Source organism: Peromyscus eremicus, chromosome 7, assembly GCF_949786415.1.
Source record: "Peromyscus eremicus chromosome 7, PerEre_H2_v1, whole genome shotgun sequence".
NCBI lineage: Eukaryota > Metazoa > Chordata > Mammalia > Rodentia > Cricetidae > Peromyscus > Peromyscus eremicus.
The window spans coordinates 47,852,434-47,875,974 of record NC_081422.1 but is presented as its reverse complement, the minus strand read 5'-3'; the positions used below and the strand labels follow the sequence as shown (position 1 = coordinate 47,875,974).

General features: G+C 44.6%; 1 protein-coding gene across 1 annotated transcript in view; it reads right to left on the bottom strand.

The window, feature by feature from the left end:
- Nucleotides 1-3,510: 3,510 nt before the first annotated feature.
- Nucleotides 3,511-23,541, bottom strand: part of Exph5 (exophilin 5) — a 71,144-nt gene continuing 51,113 nt past the window's right edge. The window contains exons 4-6 of the mRNA XM_059267889.1: nucleotides 21,715-21,763; nucleotides 13,509-13,644; nucleotides 3,511-8,934 (exon numbers count right to left, since the gene is read on the bottom strand). Of these exons, the coding sequence (XP_059123872.1) occupies nucleotides 3,659-8,934; nucleotides 13,509-13,644; nucleotides 21,715-21,763 (5,461 nt within the window). The 3' untranslated portion in view covers nucleotides 3,511-3,658. The remainder of the gene's footprint in view (nucleotides 8,935-13,508; nucleotides 13,645-21,714; nucleotides 21,764-23,541) is intronic.

The window sequence follows — 23,541 nt, the reverse complement described above, 5'->3', positions numbered from 1 at the left end:
ATTTATTATATTTACATAAATATAATTATATTTAATTTTCTCCAAATCTACATACCCACAGATATATAGTTCTACTTAAATGTATAATCACAAACAAGCATAATGGGTCTGTTCAGGTTGTTTATTTCAACACAAGCATTATTTTAAAATGTCACCTTCTAACATATCCCATACTTTGGGAACAGAGCTGAGGAAAAACGCAAAAGGATTATTTGACAGTTTTGACAAAAGTGCTTACTGTGGCTTATTGTTCCAGGATGGAGTATCAGGCACAAAGAGCCGTCAGGTAGTAATGCAAACTCGCAAATAAAATATTTACATATTTATACTGTACATGAGACAGACTATTCTACAGCTCTCCAATAGACAGTAAACGCTAAGCAATAAGGCCTGTTGGAGCACACCAGCATTCAATAGAGGAACCTGTTTTGTACACAGGCAGGAATTTTCATTTCATTCTCATCTTTTCCACAACCTAAGCAGGCTTCTTTTAGCACCCTTGTGATACATCATCATTTCCTATACAAACTAGTTTTCTCTTTTCAAGCTTACCCTTAACCAAACTCAGGTGTGTAGCAATTAGAGTCTTATTAAGATCAATGTATTTATGATGTTAGAATTAACTATTCAGAAGGTAGTATCTAAAAGGCAGAACAATCTTATTGAACCCCATTTTAAACGAATTTAACACAATATTTATAGCTATGTGAGCCTAATGTTTAAGCAAGCTGATAGTTTCCTAGGCACTTATTAGTATTGATTCATTAGTGTTTTACTCCATTTACAAGAAAGTTTAATAATGATTACATATTGTAGAAAAAAACAATATAAAATGACTATTATTAAAGCTACCACAGCTACGCCCAAAATGAGCATTAAAAACCAGCAGTTTACATGTTACAAAGCAAAGAAATTTGCTGTACTTCTTCAACGAAGTGCTGCATAACACTCTAACAGTAAAAGTGCTGCTCTATCTTTGTGAAGTTACTGTTTCCCTGATTCCTCAGCCTGACGAGCAGGTCACCTCACAGGTAGTGCGGCCGAGTAGTGGCTTGTCAGATACCTTTTAACGTGGGTAGTAATTCTATCGCTGAGAGTCTGAGCCCCAGAGCATTTGTCCATTCTTACCCTCATATCCCTCACCCGGAGTCTCAGCTTGTTGGAAAGCAAGCCAGCTTCATGCCACCTTTTGTAGCAAACATGTAGACTCAAAATATTTATTGAAACAGCATCTCATGGCGACCATTAAAAAAAAACCAACAAAAATATTAAAATATCTCAGAATATTATAAAATCACACACAAAAAGTGATAATATATGAGAGTTTTACTTAAATAATCAGATAAATAGCAAAAGAAGAAGGCATGTGCACAAACATACAGCATTAAATAAGAAATGGAATGTTGCTCTGTTTGAGTGGACAGGTTTAAGGAAAAGCTTTCATATTAGTGGCCTCACCTTCACTAGTTTTGAGTTTTATGGGACTGATGTAAACTCGCTCTGTCATTTGGCTTCAGGCCAGATGATTATGAGGGCAATAATAATATAGATCTAGCTTCCTTGCATTGGTTCCAGATCTCAATACGCTTTGCCAACACCTGTCCTTAGCTTCGGTTTATTTGGATGAACAGTGGAAAATAAAAGTAAAACAGCATGCTATACAGCAAGACAACCTCCATTCTGTACTGAGATCCGGGATCCCATGCTGCCTGCAGGTCTAGACCACCCTCAGCCTCATCCACAGATCTTTGCCTTGAATTACAAGGAGAGGCAGCTCCAGATGTCTAGGTGGCAACTAAAGAGGCAGGAAGCCAAATTAACAATGATCATCACAGGATATTTACAATAAATTAGGAGTTCTGAGTTAGATGTTCCTGAGGGTTTGATAGAGCGTTCAGCAGAGAGGCCGAGTGGTCCCCAGACATCACATCTGACCTAGCATTTTAAGGACGCATCCAAGGTTCCCACTAAATGCCCCATCAGAAGTGTCCTAGCCCAGAGCCTCTTTAACCATGGATCCTCACTCTCTACGGGGTTGTATAACTAAATGTGGGGTTGAAAAAATGCCAACAGTCAAAGGTTTCTGAATGTGCACTGAATAAAAATTAATTCAAAATTAAACATAATGAATCCTGGCAATGCTCACCCCTGGTTCATGATGTGACTTCACCGCAGCCCTGGTTCAAGCACACAGAATACATACCTTGTACTGGGCAGAGACAGAGAAAAGGGTTCAGGAAGAGAGGTCGGTAGAGGAAAGGAAGGGGGGGGGGGAACCTGACATTCTGTTATGAACTGCACTGCTTTTACTGCACATGCAAAGATGTCTGTTCAGATAGAAATGAAATTACAGACATGTTACTTCTTCATCCCCCAGCTTGTGGGTGACATTACAGCGTCCTTGGATTGTACTGTGTTAGATAAGCAGAGATGTCCATCTCATTATTATATGTTTGTTTTTATCTTAAACAAATGATACATTTGCGTGTAAGCCAGAAAACTGTTTTGTGTGTGTGTGTGTGTGTGTGTGTGTGTGTGTGTGTGTGTGTGTATGAGGGCATGTAAAAATTTCCCAAAGCTATAAAGAAATTAAGTGAGAAAAGTTTAATCAGCCCCAGTCTGGGCTATAAATAGGGAGATGAGAAATGCACAGGTCTGGAGAGAAGGGGAAAATCAGTCGTGGAAAGAGCAGCAGCAGCAACAACGCTGGCCCAATAAATTGCTGTCTGCTCACCTCCACCTGTTAGCTACATCTCTGCGGCCAGGCCATCCTGTGGGCTTCACCCAAGTGTTAAGCCCAATGAAAACTTAGCCCTCCAAAATCCAGCCAGTCCCCACAAACTGTTTCAGAGAAGTTCCTGAATGGAACTAACCCTTCATTGTTCACCTCAACATGTACTCTAAACATGCGTGTCAAGACTCCACTACTGAAGTGCAAGGGTGTTCTCCTAAGAATCCCTTTATCTTGTGACTCCAGAGAGAGCTCAGTAGTTAAGAGCACTTGCAGCTCTTGCAGAGGACCCAGGTGTGGTTGCAGCACCCGTAGGACCCCTAACAACCATCTGTTAGTTCAGGGGCTCCAGTGCCCTCCAGTGCCTCTGTGGCCACATGAACACAGTGCACGTCCAATGACAGTATTCTACCCGACTATCGCTTTCCCGGCATTATATTTAACAGCTGGAATTCAGGCTGTGGATGGAGAGAGGCAATACAGTTTTGCAACTGTGCTGGGTAATTAACAAGTAACACGTTTTAACATGTGCCCAAACTATAAAGTGTAAGAGATGTAAAAAAGTGATGAGGAGAATAGAGCCAGCATGGGAAAGTGGCTTAGAGATAGGGCTGGGGGAAGAGATGAGAAGGCCAAGTTCAAACACACCGGGAGAAAATATCAGGAAAAACAAACAAAACCCTTCAAACCAGCTATCATGGTTCTTAGAATTCAGAAGAAAAAAAACCCATACATACATACATACATACATACATACATCATACATACATACATACATACATACATACGGAAAAGAATGGGCTGTTTTGGTGCAGACACTTCCCAAACAAGATCTTCTTTTACCTGTCTATAAATTTAGACTCAGTTCAACAATGTTTTGGTAAAAAGCAAATTGTAGAGTATACTATTGTACCGTTTCTTTCAGTCTCATAGTTCCGACTCTTTATCATTTTCATCCAGGTAGTACTCATCATCCGTGGTTGTGTCTGTGTCCCGGTCTGAGTCCACTGGGTCGTCCTCGTAGATATTAAGGGGTTCACTTGGAAATAAGCCATCTTCTGGCGACCGACCACCAGAATTCACCAGCTCTGACTGAGACGGGTTGGAAGCATTAAGGACATCATCCTTGAGGAAGCCAGGGTTCTTGAGGAAACTTGGCTTCCATAATCTTCCTTGTGTGAGTGACCGCTTGACATTCTCCAAGAAAGCCAACTGCTGCTCTTTCCCAAAAATTCCATAGTCAATAGGCCTGGAAATGGATGAGGCGGACTTGGGACCCAATCTAGTTCTATTGTTATACAAAGCCCAACTTTCACTTTCATCAGAGGCAGGAAGCTCAGAAAAAGATTTGAATCTTCGACTGTAAGCACTGTTGTGGGCAGAGTCACCATCAAGCGACAGTTGACTGAGAGCACTGTCAATGGAAGTGTTTTCAGAAAAGTGGCGCCCCCTGGCTTTGGGAGGATGGCTCGTGCACAGCCGGTCACCATGCACACTGAAGTTTTTTAAACTCTTTGACCTGTAGAGGTGAGGCTCAGGTTCTGACTCTGGAGATGGGGCACTCCAGTGGCGCAGCTGACAATGGGATAGGTTGATTGTAGATTTCTGCACAGATTGCGGGGGGGAGGGGGGACTCAAACTCTGCTGATGGTTAGCGCTTTTTTCTATGGGACTGGTAAGTGTGAGCCGAGCCGGGGCTCCTGACTCTCCCAAATCCTCACTCTTTGATGGTGTTCCTAAGATACTGTTCGACTCATTCTGATGTGGTTGTGAAATGTTAGCAGACCTCTGAGTGCAGGACTGAGGAGGAGGTTCCGGGTTGGCTACTGCTGTGGCTTGGAGAGGCATTTCAGATTTGTCGTCTGTGGGCTCCGTGGATTTTACAGCAGGTTCAGGGGACAGTGGGCTGCCCTCTGACCTGCAAAGAGATAACCCCCGAAAGCCAGATTTGCTTTCACTTTGGGAGAAGAGAGTGGCTATGTGTCTCCCGGGACTTAAATCCTTAGCTGGGATTTTTCTGCTCGCTTTAGACATGGCTGCCAGTCTGTGTTTACCCAAGCATCTGTTTTCTTTTGCTTCTAGGTCGCCCATGTTGGTTTTATTCTCATTATTTCCTCCAGGAAGTAGGGTTTGATCCCATGCCAACTTCTGTGTTTCATCTTTAACCTTCCTCATTTCTGCTGGATTTGTCTCCTGACTTCCTGCCCGCCTGGGTTCCGACTGCAGATCTGCTCTTCCTGACTGAGTCTCTTCAGCAAGCTGCAGCTTATGCAATGCTGGGGTTACAGCAAAGGCTGGTTCTGAGTCAGAGAGCGTTTTACCAGTCAGGTTTGGGTAGTCTGATCTAGATGTCCCATTGGCTTCCCTAGGCTGTGACCCATTAGAACTGTCATCTACAACTACAGCCATGTGATCTCTCCAAGGATACCGTCTGCTGCCTGCTGATACAGTGGCTGTACCACCTGCATATACTCCAGAATTTCTTCTGGTTTGGGAATTTTCCACATTACCTTCTGAGTGGACTGGGAGACCAGGGGGCCCACCATCTCCTCCTTTAGAAGGCTGCCGATGATTTTCAGTGTTTTCTGCTCCAGCACTTTTTTCCTGAGGCAGTAATGGGCTCTGTAGAATTTGTCTTGGCAATTTCCCCCCTCTCTTTTTTCTCCTTAGCGAATCATCCACGTTTGTTTTAGCTAAGCTACCTGGGGGAGTCTCTTTGGTCTTAGGGTCTCCCTTTTGAAGAGAAACATCTGGCCCCACAGAAGCCATTTCCTCCAAGGTAGATTCGGAAGCCTCCTCCTTTGGTAATTGGGAGACAACCTTATCTCCAGTGCTGTGAGGACGACAGCATGGAGCAGAATCAGCCTGCATCTTCAGGTCTTGTGGTAGAGGTATTCCTGACTGCACTTGCGCAGGACAATCTAACTCATCACTTTCGAAAGCATTAGGAAATGCTTTAGTCTCTCCATGAAAAGCATCTCGAAGTGAATCTGTACCTTGTGCATACTGCTGAAGGAGGCTGCAGAACTTCTTGCTGGGTTTTCTTGGTAGAGTATAATATATGGAAACCACCTCAAGACATTTCACATTCTCTTCATCACCAGAAACAGAGAACATGCTGGTTGTCTTAAACTTATGTAAGGCCTTCCCACTCTCTTTTCCAGACGCGTCTGCACGCAGAGGCTTGGGGCTTTTGTTTGGAAGGGTGGACGAGCTCTTTCTGGGGGCAGGCGTCTCATCAAGCTTTCCAGTGGGTTCGTGAGCAAGTTCCTTTTGGTTGTGTCTTTCGGTGAAAGTACTCTCTCCAAATGATGAGTTATCTTCCAGAGAACTGAAGATTCTCCCCCAGGGGCCGGGCATTACAGCGGAAGCATCCCTGTCCAGGATTGGTGACTTTTCCCTGTCACCACTTCCAGCCAAGGTACATGGCTCCCCCGAAGGACAGGATATCGCCCTCTTGATGAGGAAAGGGAGCGGCCCTTTTCTAACAGAAGCGGACCTAATGGCTCTCACATCTGTCATCTTCTTGGTGGCTTCGGGCATCCCCGTGATCGAATCTGAAGCATCACTCATTGACTTAGGAGAACTGGGTTTATCAGATGTGCTCTTCCCAGTCAGAGCATCCACTTTATGTTTCATTTGGAAAGGAAGTGGCCCATTCCTAACTGAAGCAGCCATTCTCTTATTGTCTTGCTGTCTGCTGTGTGTGAGAAAGCTGGCGGGCTTTCTTGGCAAGGTGCAATAGACTGTGCCGAGCTCAGGCGCTTTGGCGCTACTCTGGTCCTCCGGGAGGCTGCTGCCTTCACTTGTGGGTGCCGCTCTGTTCTCCGCCTTGGTTAGCTTCTCAATGCAGGACACGCGGCGTCTGACTCTTCCTTTCCCCCTCCCGTTTCTGAAGGGAGAGTACGGATGGCAGTGGGCAGCATCACGCAGAAGTGCAGGACCGTCACGACTCTCTTGGTTATCTGTGGAATTTACAGCCTGCTGGATATTTTGGTTCTTCGTAGCCTTGTCTTTTTCTTCTCTTTCTTCTTGAGATGGATCTTGGTCTGAAAGCCTCCTGGAGAACACGGGAGTAGAAGGTATCAAAAGAGCATCAAGGAAAGAATCACTCAACGGTAAGGAGTCTTGGGGTACGCCTGGTGGCACGTCTCCAGAGTCCTGCGGGACACTGTGCCTGGCGGCCAGCTTGCTGCTGTCGTCGGTAGAATGGGTGGAAGGACATTGTTGTCGCTCGAGATCTAAAATAGCAGCCTCCTCTGGAGACTCTGCTTTTGGGGCAGCAGTGGGTTCAAAGCACCAGCGGTTATTTTTAATGGTGCTCGCACCCTCTTCGTTACTTCCTGTTTTCTGGTGACAACCTTGACGTGGGCTGGGAAGAGATGGCAGCGTTCCGGGTTCTCGGATGAAAGGCAGGGAGGCTGCGGAGTCAACTTTCCTGCTCCCAGGAAAACCTTTATCTTCCTTCAGTTCGTGAGCTTTATCTCTTTGTGCTGTAAGTGTTTGGGAAGTGTCTCTCCTGGAAAAGACCCTGGGTGACCTTCTGGCACTTACTGTGGCAGACTCATTAAAGCCAAACCTGTCATTTTGGGTTGAGTGTTGGGAGTGGGCCTTTTGAAAATCAGGTAAATCATTAGCGATCACTGTCTGTGAAATAGGTTGGGGTAACCCACTTGCCTTGTTTTTCTGGCCCACCTTGTTTAGCTGTTCATTTCCTGAAAGAGATTCATTCATGTCTTTCTCACTGTTCATTTCTGTGACTGGGGTGTTGGGCTGGGTTTCAGTAAGAGACAGTGATTCAGTGGGACGGCTACCAGCCACAGTAACTTCTGTACAGTTTCTTATTGGAAGAGAATCTGGCTTATTAGGGATTATTTTCTCCAAAGTAACTGTGGAGTTCTGGAAGCTGGGACTCTGAGAATCTCTTCTGTCATCAAGAATCAAGGGGAAGGAAGTTCTGAATGAGGATATTAGAGTTTGAGACTTGCCACACAAACGAGGCTTCTCATCTACAGCTGTGTCTCCAGGACAGTGTCCCTGCTGATAGTCCAGTCCAGAAGACTGGATGTGACAGCTTGAGCTAGTCATGGAAAAACCATCTGGTGTGACAAAATGGGGTGGAAATTCGTTCTCATTGACATGTGATGTGTCCATGCTCTCCAGTGGGGATGTTTGAAGATCAGATCGCCAGTAATGTGGATCCTCTTGACCTCTGAAAACATATGTTCCACAGCCCGGAGAATGTGGCCTCCCGCGTTGAGAAGGGACACCATGGTTATAAACAGATGGTGCCCTATTTGCTTCAACAGAAATCATTTCAAAGTCCCTGTCAGAAGACAATGGCTTCCTGCTCTGGTGTAAGTCAGACCAGAAAGAATGTTCTTTCTGTTGGCTCCAAAAGGAATTCTGTCCAAATCTCTGTTCTCTGCTCTGTCTGAAGGTACTGCTAAAGAAAGACCTTGCAAATGGGTTATTCTGATGGTAGAATGGCATATTCTCTGAGTTCTCCAATGTGTCAGGACTCATCACATTGTCCATGGGGGCATTTAAAGGGATGCTTTGGTAAGCACTCTGTGAATGGTACAACTCATACCTCCTGTTCTCCTGAAAACACTTAGGAGCCACATACTGATCAGCAGGGTCAATGTCCATTGGTGATGGTGCCCCCAGTGATTCTTCCCAATTCTGCCTATGTCTAGAAGAATCTGATCTATTCCACATGATGGATGATAATGGAGTTCTTTTGGGGCTTTGCTGGTGCCTTACTGGTGTAAAACTATTCTTGTTTTGCGTAGCGGTCGGAAAGTGTAAGCTCCTTGCAGTAAAACGCCCTGTGGCTGGTGAGGCTGACCGCTGCTGGCCATCGAAGCACAAGGATGTACTGCCAAACGTATTCTTTTGCATGAAGTCCTCCTTTAAGACTCTGGGCTCCCTGGTCCTGTACATATCGTAAATTGTCTTTGTCCTGGGAGAAAAGGTTTTGAAGCCTTCTCTAGGAGTTCCTGGTCTCAGGATGTCATAGATGGACATGTTGGAAGTTTCACTGTGGTAGTTTTGGTGCCTTCCTGTGGTATGGCCATGCCCGTTCCTACTCGAGTGAGAATGTTGGAACGGTGTTCTTGATGCATAGTTGAATGGCACTCTGGTGTTTACCGACCCTGCAGATTGTTCCTGAGCCAGCTTGCTGTCCAAATCATCTAAAACTAAAGGAGAAGTGAATTAATTTTTGTATATGCTTTTGTAGTTTTATAACAATTAGAGTCATTGACGCACCCCTTCTGAGAATCATATTTTGTTATTATAAATACAACATTAATCTGTTTTTGTTTTTGTTTTTCCTTTTTTGTTTTTCGTGACAGGGTTTCTCAGTATAGCCCTGAATGTCCTGGAACTCACTGCACAGATCAGACTGGCCTTGAACTCAGATCCATCGGCCTCTGCCTCTTGAGGGCTGGGATTAAAGGTGTGTACTCCCACCTCCACCTAGCTAATATAACATTAATCTTGATATTTAATGATAATCTGACTTTTACAAGAGTGTAATGCAATTCTCTTTCTTTTTCTTTTCATATAGCTTTAAGGATATAAAATTCTATTTTGTGGCCGAGGAGCTAACTCAGTCAGTAAAATGCTTGCTGTACACCCTGAGACCTGGATTCAATCCCCAGAACTCACATAAAGAAGCCAGCATAGTGGCATGGATTTGTAATCCCAGTAGTGTTGGGGTGGGGACAGAGACAGGGGGTCCTTGAGGCTCGCTGACCAGCCAGCCTAGCCTAATTGGCAAACTCCAGGTCCCCGGAAGACCTCATCTCAAACAAGATGGGGAATAGAGCGCTGGTTCTGTCAGTGGAGTGGTTGCCGCACAAGTGTGGAGACGTGAGTTTAGATCCTGAGTGCCGTGTAAAAGGCCAGGCGTGGGGACCTGCACCCCATTGCTAGGAGGCAGAGATAGGGGGTTCCTGGAACTCACTAGACAGCCAGTCTAGCCAAATAGGTGAGCTCCAGGTTCAGTGAGAGACCCTGTCACAAAAAATAAGGTGGGAGCTGGGGAGATGGCTCAGCAGTCTCATAAACCTAATGACCTCAGCCCCCAGAACCTGCATTGAGAAGCTGGGTGAGGTGGCACCAGCCATAGGAGTGGCCAGCGCTCCTACAGCAAGATGGAAGGACGAGAATAGGCCAAAACTCTTGTGGACCGGCCACCGTGGAATATGCTACGCAATGACAGAAACAGCAAGAGAGACCCTGCTTTAAAAAGGTGGACGGGGAGAACCAGCTCCTGAGAGTTCCTTTGACCTCTTGATGCGCACAAGGGCACACTCGCTTCTACACTCATGCACACATATGCACACTGTGTACATAAAGTAATTGTCTAGAAGATAGAGAGCTAGACAGGTAGCTCGTGGGTAAAGTGCTTACCCAGTACGCATGCAGACCTGTATCCCTCGATGGCATGTTAAAAGCCTGGCACAGCTCGCCTGCAATCTATCACTTGTGAGGCAGAGACAGCGCCGACCTGGTTAGCTAGACCAGCTGGAATCAGAGAGTTCCAGATTCAGTGAAATATACTACCTTAATAAATAACGTGGAGACTGAACAAGGAAGATATCCAATGCCAATTTGGGCTTCTCCATACATGTGCACACATGTGCAAACTCATGTGCACTCACACACATGCAAATATGCACACACACCACTCATACATTCATACGTGAATTAAAAAAAGGGTAGAAAGCCACTTAGGAAGACAGTGTTGATCTCTGGCTACCACACACCTACATGTCCACCCACACACACGTGAACACATACACACAAAACAAGGTGGATAGCTCCTGAGGAACCACACACAAAGTTGACCTCTGGCCTCCACATGCAAATGAACATGCACACACACACACACACACACACACACACCTGCATACACACAAACCTTCATACACATGTGTGCACACACACAAAGCTGTATCTGTCCTAACGAATTTTAAGCAGTGTCTCTCTGTGTACCTGGTGTGTTTACCCTTTGTGCATCATGGTTTAGTAACAGAAGAGAATAATGTAGATTGCAATATGGGCTTGCCGTTGAATTACTAGGCAAGCTGGGGATTATCAGTCATGTTTCTCTCTTTCTTTTATATCACTAGGTTGTAGCTAGAGTTTTCCTGCCTGGCCCACAGTCAGGACAAATCTCTCTCACCTGCCAGTCCCACAGCCTCTCAGACCCGACCAAGTAAACACAGAGACTTATATTGGTTACAAACTGTATGGCTGTGGCAGGCTTCTTGCTAACTGTTCTTACAGCTTAAATTAATCCATTTCCATTAATCTATACCTTGCCACATGGCTCGTGGCTTACCGCCATCTTCACATGCTGTTTGTCATCATGGCGGCTGGCAGTGTCTCTCTGACTCAGCCTTCCACTTCCCAGCTTTATTCTCCTCCTTTTCCCGCCTATACTTTCTGCCTAGCCAATGGCCAATCAGTGTTTTATTTATTGACCAATCAGCAACACATTTGCCATACAGAACATCCCACAGCACTAGGTTGCTGTAATAGTTTAATCTTTAGTCATATCATAAGACTGTAATAAAAATAAGCCTATAAACAGGATGTGATTTCTCAGCTGTCCTGTTAAGAAAACGGCATTACAGGCAAAGGTTCATTACCACCTAATGTACAAATACTAAGTTGGATGAATTTGGACAACGTGTGGAATTTAAAGTTCTACACAATATCATTAGATGATATGTCAATTGTCGATTGCTTTTCCCGGAAACTACTGTAAGACAGCACTTCCTGTGTGAGACCCACAACACTAATTAATAAATACTCATAGAACCTTTCAGGGATGGCATTTTTACTCTTCTTGTTTTATAAATGAGGATGCTGAGGCAGAAGGAAATCAAGTAAAGGCTCAGGTCACTCAGTGCAGCGATTTGGACCCAGACTCTGTCTCCTGAGTCTTCATACACAAAGGCTTGAGCCACGCTTCGTAAGAAGGCGGGGCTGCTGCTGTCAATCAAACAATGCTGACTTTTATCTTAGGACAAGGTCCCCGAAAGGGTGGTGTCCAAGCCAGGGCCCAGCGACCTCCTTGTAATGTGAAGGACAGAGGCCGAGCCCAGACCCAGTGCCCATTCCTGAAGTGCTTTAGTCTGCAACTTTAGACAAGCCCCCATGCATCATCCAGGTTACTGCTGGCATCGCTTGGCATTGTATTTAATCACAGTAAACATTTTCCTCCACTAAATTGTTAGAATTTTAATATAACTGCACTCTCCTTAAGGTTTTTAGATTTTTTTCTAAGACTTGCCTTATAATAGACATTATTATCATACATATTTTATGATGACTACAAATCAATTATGCACTTATTGATGAAATATTAATAAAAATCATATCTGACACAGAAATAAGTATTTTTCCAAAGTGCTGTGGTTCCATGTCTACATAAATCTTTCCTCTGAAATGATGTAAATGACTTTCTTTAGTTATCTTCTTTGCTATTTAAAGTCTTTTGTGTTTTGCTTTTTTTAACTAAAGAATCATGGAGAGTGAAACATGTCAGCATCTGAATGTGCACAGCAGCAATGTATGGATAAGTAATGTGCCAGTCACATCTGGGCTGGCACCAGAGGGATCTTTTCCCTTGTCTTCTGCACTGCTCTGTAAGTGCTCTTGAGTTGACAGATGACAGGATTCATCTTGATCACTAAGATCTTATGAGGAAGGGACTCTTGATGAAAAATCATTGGATTCCTATCACTGAAATAATCCACAATAAAAGTATCACTTATTCATTAAATTATCATTATCACTATGCCAAATTATATGGTAGGAAAAAAACAAAACTCTACAGAGTTAATAAAATCTGTCTAAAACAAATGATAAAAAGTCTTTCCTTTGGGCTGTTTATACCCCCCCCCCCCCCCCCCGACACTAAATCCTTATGTTGACCACAAACCAAAAGACATTTAGAATAGAAAACACCGGGAATAGTCATTACTCTTTGTGTCCCATAACAAAATCCACCCATTCAAAGTTGCTCAGAATTTCCCATTAACTGTTTTTCTCACTACTCCAGAGGCTGGAAAGTTAGTGCCCTGCCTCCCACCATTATTCAGAGACCCACGCTAGGAGCAATCCTCTTCAAACAAAAGCTTCATTTGGAACAGATTTCCCCCTGGTCCCTGCCCATCTTGCCCCAGGGTGTCCCTAGACAGAGCCTAGCCTAAGGCTTTCAGGATTGCCCTGGCAGGGAGGGGGGCGTTCTAGCTACAGCTGAATAAGCTTCCTCACTGCAAAGCTGCTGAATGACCGTGGACTAAACTTTTCTAATGGCCAGTCTTATTGTGATACAGAATAACCCAGGTAAGGTGGACCATGGTATCAATAGTAAGATTCATGTGCATTGTGTACTCCTGGAATCCAGGTCAGCGCAGGTGAATTGTTTAACGATTACTGGATTTCATCACAGTGGTCTATGCCCTAATCAGGAACAATAAAAGACTCTTAAGAGCAAGCTTTATAGATGTATTTCTTTTTGACCTGAGGTAAAACATTAAACATTATGATCAGCCTGTATGTCTGTCAGTCTTTGATCTCAGAGTATTTGCTTAGATTATATTTAACCACAAGGTTCTTCAAGATTCGGGTTCACAGGCTAGAATGGAATCTTCTTCAGAAAGCAAGTTCAGGCCTTGATTTGTTTAGAGCATTTCAGTATTGGCCTCTGTGGTTCCTGTGATTCCCAGGGAAATCTGATGCATGAACTTACCTTGGAAAAACTCACTTTCCAGCGGGGAAGAATCCCAGGGCGGAGGCACGCCACTCTCCTCCCTCATGATGGCTGGCTTAGGGACAAACACACTGGCGACGGGCTGATTCCCAACTGGTGAATTGTATATTTTTGCCTGTCAGTTTTAAAGGAGAAAAGATAAGATTTCACATCTTCTCTAACTAAAACACTTGTATGTTCCCCTAAAAATGTCCATGTTCTAGTCTAAGAGCTACTAATCAATTTTCTGAACATTTATGTCTCAATTTAGTTTTCTTGTTTTTGCCATTTATAATGGATCAGGAACTCCCCTAGACATACCCTTGTCTGCATGCTTTCCTAGATATGTATTCACACATACATTACCCTACACATGCACTCATATGTACACTCACCTACACACACACTCATATACATGTTCCCTTATGTATATCCTCCTATGCACACTCCTCTATACATACTCTTCTAGGCATGGTCCCTGTGGAAACCCACAGAGGCTATCTAGTGAGACCTTACTCAGGGTCAGAGAGTCTAAGCTTGCTTTACCCATCAGGGCTGCATAATGAGATGATTTGGCCAGAGGTGTGTTTACCGGGTGTTTGGAAGGGTCTACACTTGGCTGTATGGTGTGCTTTGATCTTGCAAAGGGGAGGTCTTTTGCCTCTCTCCTTGGCATATTATAAAAAGCCCTTTTGAATAAACCTAGGCGTGACTTGGTGTTGACTCAGGGCCCTCCTGAAGCTATCCTGTATCTCTGTTTTTCTTATAGTCTTTTTCTTTCTACCTAATATTTCCTCATTCTCTCTCCTCCACCCAAAAAGCCTTCATAAAGTGGGAGCAGGTTGGAGCTGGACTCCCACAGACTCCCACAGGTCTCCTACACATATCCTCATATGCATGATCCCCTACACATACCCTTATATGCATATTCCCTACACACATTCATATGTACACTCCCCTATATATAAATTCACATACACTATCCTACACACACATTCATATATACACCCCCCGCCCATACAATCATATGTACAATTTCCTATACATAATTCAATGTATGTTGATTCTTTTAGTAACAATGTTAAGGCAGACTCTTATAGAATTAAGCAGGCCTTATGGGAGGAGGGTGATTCCTGGCAATCAGGAAATTAACCTTTCTCCAGTTGGGAGTATTATCTCCATGGTGCTAATGGCTGAGACTTTGGATTTCCTAACTGCATTTTCTATAACAATCATCTTAGCCGCTGTCTAGGAGGATCTTGAGTTTTGTGAACTCAAGGGGCTTTGGAAAAGACAGTGTTTCTATCCAGAGGTTAAAATTCCAAATGACAGAACAGAGAGGAGACAGAGAGAGTGACTGAATACAGGTGACATGAAAACAGAAGGGAGGGAAGGGACAGGAGGGAAGAGCACAGCGGAAGGGGGAAGTGAGTGAGCAGGGGACGAGGGGCAGGACAGATAAAGCGTGAAAATGTCAGAACAGAACTCATCACATTCATGGTAATTTTTAAAAAGAATCAAATGATATTTTAAGAGGAAGAAAAGAAGAATGGGGAACTCCCTGCCCCCGCCCCAGCCCTGAGCAGATTTAGTAGTTCTGAAACAAAGGGGTTGAAAGGTAAGATCTTGCATATCTTTTTAAACTACTGCTACTTTTAAAGGATTTAGGGGACAGATACAAAGCTAAAGTTGTATTCCTTAAAACAAACAAACAACTAGCAAGTGTTCATGTTGACATCAAATTCAATTACTGTCCTACTTACAAGCTTGGTTTGTCCTTATGACATTGGGACAGTTATCCACGCCACACCTTCACTGTCCTATGGGAGAACCCCACCTGCAGTTCCTTCGTCCAACTGGCTCTGTCAGGCCAGTCCCCTGCCTCAGTCATCCTGCCTGGTGGGATCCCTGAGAGGACTGGCAGCTGTGGTCCTTTCCTGTCTCTTTATTTCCAGATCACTCTGCTACCCAGTCCCTGCCTTTTGAGTCACTCTGCTCCCTAGTGTCTGCTTCACTTCACCTAACATCTCCTCTTGTCTATAAAGCTGAAGCCCAAAGGCCTAACCCTGCCGAGGCCCTGATTTTTAAATTCCTTCACCACAGGCTGAAAGGCCAGGTCCTCTTGTGCCCTCACACCCCTTTGTTTCCCCCAGAAGTCTGCCCAGATCTCACTGACTTGTGTTTGTAGCTCTATGGGCATAAGGAATACTCACAGAGGGGGCTTATTAACAAAGAAACAATACTCCATTGATAATCTATTCCTTATTGGATATGACCTATCACACAAATATAAAAATCTAAAGTAAACAAAAAGAATAAAACTTTGACTATAGATATCCATTAGAGATAAGAGAGCTGAAAGTTAATCCCTTGAAAAACTGGTTAAAGTTCGTTCTTTTGTCCCTGGAGTATGAAGAGGCTTCTCTTTTGTACTCTTCCATGGCTCTTCAATTTTCTAGTTTTGTTTCGTTGTTTTGAGACAGGGCTCACTTTGTAGCCCAGGCTGACTTGGACCTCACTAGGTGGCCCACCAGGCTGGCCTCAACTTCACAGCAATTTTCCTGCCTCAGTCTCTAAAGTGATTAGAGGTGTGTACCACAACACTGGCTCAGTTCTCCATTTTAATAACAACTTGTTAGAGATGTTGTAAGTCCATGATGCGCAAATCCATAGTTTTGATACTTGGTATTGTTAGGATCCTGCCCTCACTCCTGCACGTGTGAGGCTTGGGGTCCTGCATCTTACATCATCAGCGGGCGCTAGCAACTAAGTACCCACCCTAAAAAGCCGGACGCGGACCCCCACCCTCTCTCTCTGCTCTCTCCTATCCCCTACTTCTTTCTAATAAAGCTCTTTGTAACTCTGGTAGTTGTGGCCGTGGCCGGTGACTTTTCCGCCGGTAACCAGCGCCGCCACCAGTGCTGTTTATCATAACCATCAGGTATAGAATGGGCTTACTGGATAAAAGTCACCAAGCGCCAGGCGGTGGTGGCGTACGCCTTTAATCCCAGCACTCGGGAGGCAGAGGCAGGTGGATCTCTGTGAGTTCGCGGCCAGCCTGGTCTCCAAAGCGAGTTCCAGGAAAGGCACAAAGCTGCACAGAGAAACCCTGTCTCGAAAAAAACAAAACAAAACAAAACAACAAAAAAAAGTCACCAAGCATTATTTTCTCTTAACCATCAAACACCCAAATTTTGGCTTTTCTCTATGCAGACCAGAGTACATGCCTATGGTCTCCTGGGTCATGTTTTTGCATATTTACAGTGAAATGGAAATATGTATACTGGCGGCTCAAGTGAGAGATGAGCCTCTGTAGGGTGGAAGGTCCCTCTATCTAGGCACCAGGTTCTTTTCATTAAGACCAACCCTACACACTCAACATACCCACGCTACTTCTGGTAGAGAGATGTGAATTGAATAACTGAGAAAAATACCAAGACTTTACTGACGTGCGGCTTTAACTCTGAAGCTGATCGATGGTTGGTACCAGGCACAAAGAGGACCAAATGTCACCTTTACTCTACAGACCCTTTTTATTTAAGCGGTATGGGAGAGATTATCTGTAGTTGCTTTCTTACCAGAAACAAGTGGATGCTGATTACCAAAGGCATTACTTTAAAGACCTTGAGAGGGACATTACTCAGTATTTTAATAATCCCATGAAGTCGGTACAAATATTGCCTCCGCCTTCAGGAAACTGAAGTTTCAAGAGGCCGTGCCATTTGCTTAGGTCCCACTGGAGCAGGGAGAGGATTCATTTCCAGGCTGCTGGATTTTAGAATTCTAACGAATCTCATTGCTCCTGGTAGACTCCCACAGTTTTGGTCTATCAGTATGCTCTATCCAGGTAATGGGGATTTTCTTGAGCTAAACACAGGCCCCACAGTACCTCGGGAGCAGCCACAGTCCCTTGTGACCCAGATCAGACATTGATCCTCAGTTGGGGCTCAGTCTTGCCCTCTTCGATGCAGAGTCACCACAGAATGAGAAGTTTATTTCCTCTTCTTGGCTAAGAGGATGGAGTTTGAACACCTCTTTACAGCAAAATCATGGCAAGGCAGGTTCCCAACTTTTGATGTCAGCCTTTCTTTCCCTCTGTCCAGATTTCCTGGGCTCCAAGCTCTGACACACACAGTGTCCCAAATATCACAGACTTCTAGACCTTTCTCCTTGTATCCTTGATTTTTGCTCCTTCTCAGCCTTTTCTCTTAGAAATGGCTACTCATCCTCCAAAGTCCAGGTATTACTTTCTCCACAGGAGCCTGTTTTCAACTCTCCCAAGCAGAATTCATTCCCACCAGAAGTTTTACACCCTTCTGGAATTTCACATTACAGCATCATGTTCAGAGTTTGCTTTCTTTTCATTTCTCACTCTGACACTAGCTTTCTTTCTTTCCTCCCGACCAAAATTCCACTCTCCTAACCAAGGATTCAAAGACAGATGAGTCAGGTTCTGGGGGTGGCCAGCCTCCAAAGGTAGCAAGAATGCAGTGCATCCTCATTTGTATCATGAACACCAATGAAACACGTAGTTGGCAAGGGGTGATTACTGCCAATTTCAAGATGCTACCCTCTACAACTCCAGTAATAATTTCTCCTTCTGGTGTGTGCATGTATGTGCATGTGTGTGCAGGTGCATGCACCCATGTGTGCACCTACCAAAGTCAGGAGGATGTGGTGTCTTCCTCTATCAAATTCCACATTATTCTCCCATCTCTCACTGACTCTGAAGTTCACCATTTTGGCTGGACTGGCTGGCTAGTGAGCTCTATGATCCACTTGTTTCCACCTCCCAATGCTGGGGTCACAGGCATATAACCTGGCTCTTACATAGGAGCTGAGGATTTGAACTCGGGTCCTACGCTTACACAAGTGTTCTTCTCCACGGAGCCACCTCCCTAGCCCCTCTAATACACCTTTTTTTTCCTACTCATCTGCTACCAACATTCTTATTTTTTAACACAATTACTCACTCATTAAAAAATAATAATAATTACAGGGCTGGAGAGATGACTCAGCAGTTAAGAGCACTGGCTATTCTTCCAGAGGACCTGGGTTCAATTTCCAGCACCCAAATGGTTGCTAAAAACTGTCTGGAACTCCAGTTCCAGGGCTCCAATATCTTCTTCTGACCTCTGTAGGCACTGCATGTGTGTGGGGTCCAGACACACATTCAGGGAAAACACTCATACATAAAATAAAAATAAATAAATCTTTAAAACTGTTTATTTATTTGAGGGTGTGTGTACCATGGCATGTACGTGGAGGTCAGAGGACAGCTTGTAGGAATCAGGTCTCTCATCCCACCATGTGGGGTCCCCTGAGCCATCTGGCCAGCCCTCAGTTACTTTTTAATACTGTACTTCTTGTATCTTTTCTCCTTGGATCCTTCTAACAACTATGCGATCTAGTTAAGGATCACCTCCATTTGGGGGATAAAGCAACCAAATTTCAGCTAAGTGTCTTACTGATGTCACACAAATGACTTACGGTAGTGGTGGCTCTTCGCCCTCATCTAAGCTGAGCCCAAACCCTGATCTGTAACCCTTGCTAATGCACACATCTACATGTCAATCCGACCGAAAGGAGGAACCTCACCTGAAACACACCCCCCCCTCCCGTGTGGAGTGACACTACGCACGTAGTTGTGAACGGACTTCTGACATGCCCAGATAGAAAACCACACAGGGGAGGTTACTAGTAAAAACTGCAACAGGATTGAGCTATTGAAAACATTTCCCACCCAGGAGGCAGAGGCGGGCTGGTCTACAGAGGGAGTTCCAGGACAGCCTGAGTGACACAGAGAAACCCTGTCTTGGGTGGTAGGGGAGGAGGAAAAATTTTCTCTACTAGGACCCAGAAAACCATGTTGAAGGGAGGACAGCATAGTGGTTACACATAAGTGCTACACAATCATTGCCTGGCTTTGCCCAGGAATGTCTACATACATCAGTGGTTCTCAACCTGTGGGTCTCAACCCCTTTGGGAGACTAATGATCCTTTCACAGGGGTTGTATATCAGATATCCTGCATATCAGATGTTTACATTACAATTCATAACAGTAGCAAAGTTACAGTTGTAAAGTAGCAACAAAAATGATTTTATGGTTGGGGCAGGTCACATGAGGAACTGTATTAGAGGGTCGCAGCATCAGGAAGGTTCAGAACCACTGGTGTGCATTTGCTCTGGGCAAATGACTTCACCTTCTTGTGACTTTGTTGGTGAAATGAAACTTAGAACAGTAACAAAGCAATACTTTCTCTGCTGAGAACATTGGCTGATTGAACAGCTGGGAACCACTGAGAATGGAGGGCCAGGTCTTAGACGAGTCCTCCATACCGACTGTCACCATTCTTGGGTTATAAAGAATTTTCCGGAAAACTCCTGAGAGCGTGTTGAACTCGTGAGCCAGGCAGGTTCCCCAGAGGACATTGTACGATGCTGTCTTTCAGGAAACAGGGGACATAAAAGCCGCTGAGAGAAACGAGCCTTTTACACAACTTCAATGCCCTCTGCTGATGCTGTCTGTAATGTTGACATAACTAGACAAACAAACGCTCCTGTCAGAGGGTAACCTTCAAACATTTGAGAGCTTCCTAGGGTGGCCAAACCTGCAGAGCGGCTGTGGGAGCTGGAAGCCACGCCACCTGATATTATCAAATGCCTTGGTAAAGTCAACAAATTAAAATTTCAAGGTGCTCCTGGATTTGTTCTGTGTCTCCTTTCCAGCAGGGATTACATTTAGCAACATGTTCTAGGTCCTGTGGCTTAACAATCATGTATTCATTTCTGCTTTCAGGTCCTGGACACATATGCTATCCCAGATAGGGGTACATATAACATATAGAAAACTGAGATGCTATCTACTTGGTAAACGCCACACTGGAGGTGTGTCCCTCCAGAGACAGTGGTGGTAGTAAGCTAAGCTAGAATGTGTTCAGAAAAACGCAGAACAATTAGCTGGCCCAGGTCACATTTTTTTTTTTTAATAGCTTGAGCTAGCCTTCAACTTGCTATGTAGCAAAGGCTGCTGTGAACTTCAGATCCTCCTGCCTCCACCTCCCAATTGTTGGAATTATAGACATGCATCACCACATAGTGGGTTTGTCGGATGCATGCACATGCAAGTGTGTGTGTGTGTGTGTGCGCGTGTGCGTGTGCGTGTGCGTGTGTGTGTGCGCGCGCGCGCGTGTTTTGAGATACAGTCTCATATAGCCCAGGCTCAGGCTAGTCTTGAACTTGCTATGTATACAGAGTAGGGAGGCGCTGTTAACACATCCCGCAGTATACCAGACAGCGCCCTCACAGAGCAAAGTTCAGCTGAAAATGTCCATGGTGCTGAGTCTGAGAGGAATCTTGGGCTAGCTAGGCGATCTCTAAGTTTCCATCTAGACCAAGCATCCAGTGTTTCTGAAATGCTTTGTCTCTTTTAAGTTGTGCAAATGTTTAATTAGCAATTGCCCTCTCTTGTGAGCGGAGGGTCATTCAATCTCTTAGCAAACCTCACATAAAACACCAACATCCCCTGGACCATTGCTGCCCGGCTGCCTATCAAGTGGTGGGAAATTCATCACCTCAGATCCTGGCAAGAATTCCTGCGGCATCAACAGTCAGCTTCCAGGACGCCACACGCAGCTCTGGCTTTAGGCAGAACTCCCACTCTTTCCCTTTGTCACTAGTGGGAGCTTCACTCTCACTTGCTCTCTGGCAGGTCCCTTCCATGCTAACAGCTCACTGAAACCGTTCATTGAAAGTGGCAACCAGGGGTCGCAACGGAAAATATCTGCTGCTCCTCAGATTCGAGTTTCAAATCCTAAGGATGCCACGTTAACTCCGCCACTTTATATAATACAGACACCCACACTGCTTTTTCTAGAAACTGCATCTCCTTCACATCCCTAGACTCATAAACATCGGAGGATGCTCAGACATTCCTCCAGGAAAACCGAGCGCACAGAAGCATCTAGGACCATGGTCTTGTCTTCTTAGAAAACAGAACCAGAGGTAGAGCACATGCCACCCCAGTCCACAGCTGAGTTAGGGTGAAGTCTCTGCAGGTAGCAGTTCACTGGGGTCTATCCACAAAGAGAGAGCGTCAGGGTGGGCCAGCTAGAGGCACAACTGACTTCCAGCTGTGAAGTTTCTGACACAGCTTTTCGAACTTGACTCTAGGATTTGCCTTTGGTTACCCGGATGGATACTCACTGCAGTTGTATCCTTCGCAGACGCAGAAGGTCCTACATGGTCATCACACCTGTGGAAAGAATTTGAAATCATTTCTTTGAAGAGGTTGACTTTCACCAGAAGGAAAAACCAGTAGCACCATTACAAGCCAATATCAAGAGAGGATACGATGTATTTCTAACGAGCTATAGGAAGACACCTCTTAGTGTCCTTAGTGCATCATTGAGCAAAATTTCAGAAAACCTTTCCTGTGGTTGTTTAGAATTGATGTTTCTGCCTTTGCCACCCAAGTAGACTTGCATGTGAGCACAGTATAAAAGCATGCAACAAACTGTTTACAGCTGCTCAGTGTTTATTACGTGTCTGACACTGATTTTACTCAGACACCCCATGGTGTGTGATCATGGCTGTTCCCATTTGTTATAAAATAAAATGCAGGGAAGTTGGGAGACACAGGGCCAGAATTAATTCATAAGAACCATTTAAAAAATAAACCTTACAAACATTGCTCCTGGGTGATTTTGTTCATAAAGACGCCCATCTTAACATGACATTATTTTGGAGATAAGCAAGTATGTTTTCAATGCTCCTCTCAATTCAACAATAAAGAGAAAAATGTTACAATTCTTAAGTCCAAAACTGAGGTATGGGCTGGGACCATGGCTCAGCAGGCAAAGGCACCTGCCACCAACCCTGCTAATCAGAGTCGGATCCCTAGGACCCACATGGTGGAAAGAGAGAAACAGCTCCCACAAACTGTGCTCTGACCTTCATACACACATTGTGGTATGCACATGCCCCCACACATACACAAAATATAAAAATGAAAAGAGACAGACGTTGAGCTCAGCGATCTATAGTCCTGTGCCTAGGCGTGTTCTTCCCGATCCTGATTCAGGCTTAGTAGACTGTCATGACTCACAGCTCTTTGTGAAAGTAGGCCACCTCCTCCTCCAAGGCAGCAGCAAGGGACTCGAGAGTTACACAAGTTGGGACTGTGGATTTGAACGGTCAAAAGTGGCTGAGCAACAGCTGTCCACCATCTCCTTCCCACTTCATGGTTAGTGAAAGTTGACCATAAAAGCTGGGAGACGAATGGTTTCTTATTTTAAAGATATCCATAGCTGCTTTATAGTTGATCTCAGACTTTGAATAGAAATTGAACTAATGTTGTGGATTTTTTTTTCATACTATCCTGAAATATTAGTTCTACTAATGGTATCTGCATGTTAAACATAGGTCAGGATTCTTTACCCAGTGTGCTTGGGACCGGAAGTGTTTCAATTTTTCATTCCTTCCCTCCCCCTCCGTCTTTTCTTCCTTCCTTCTTTTCTTTCTTTCATTATTTTTTAAGTACTGGGATCCACTGTAGGGTCTCACACATGTTGGACAAGTGCTTGACCACAGAGCTCTCCCTCCCTCCCTCCCTCCCTCCCTCCCTCCCTCCCTCCTTCCCTCCCTCCCTCCTCTCCTTCCTTTTTCTCTCCCTCCATTCCTTCCTTCCTGTCTCTTTGTTTTGTTTTTAAAACAAGGTTTCACTCAGTTGCCTGAACTCTATCTGACTCAGATTTTTAAGTATCTAGAATTACATTCCTGCCTGTGCCACCAAGCCCAGCTCTGTTTACTCTCCCCCCCCCTCAATAAATAACAAATAAATAAATACATACATACATACAACATTTAAAACTTCAAATTTGAGGTTTCTGGATTGGGGTGGATGCATTGTATTTATTCACTTGCCTTGTGAGTCAAAGTTTTGCTATGCTTCTCTTGCTGGCCTGAACTTACTATGTAAATCAGGCAGGTCTTGAACCTGCCACAATCCTGCATCTGCCTCCTGAGATTACA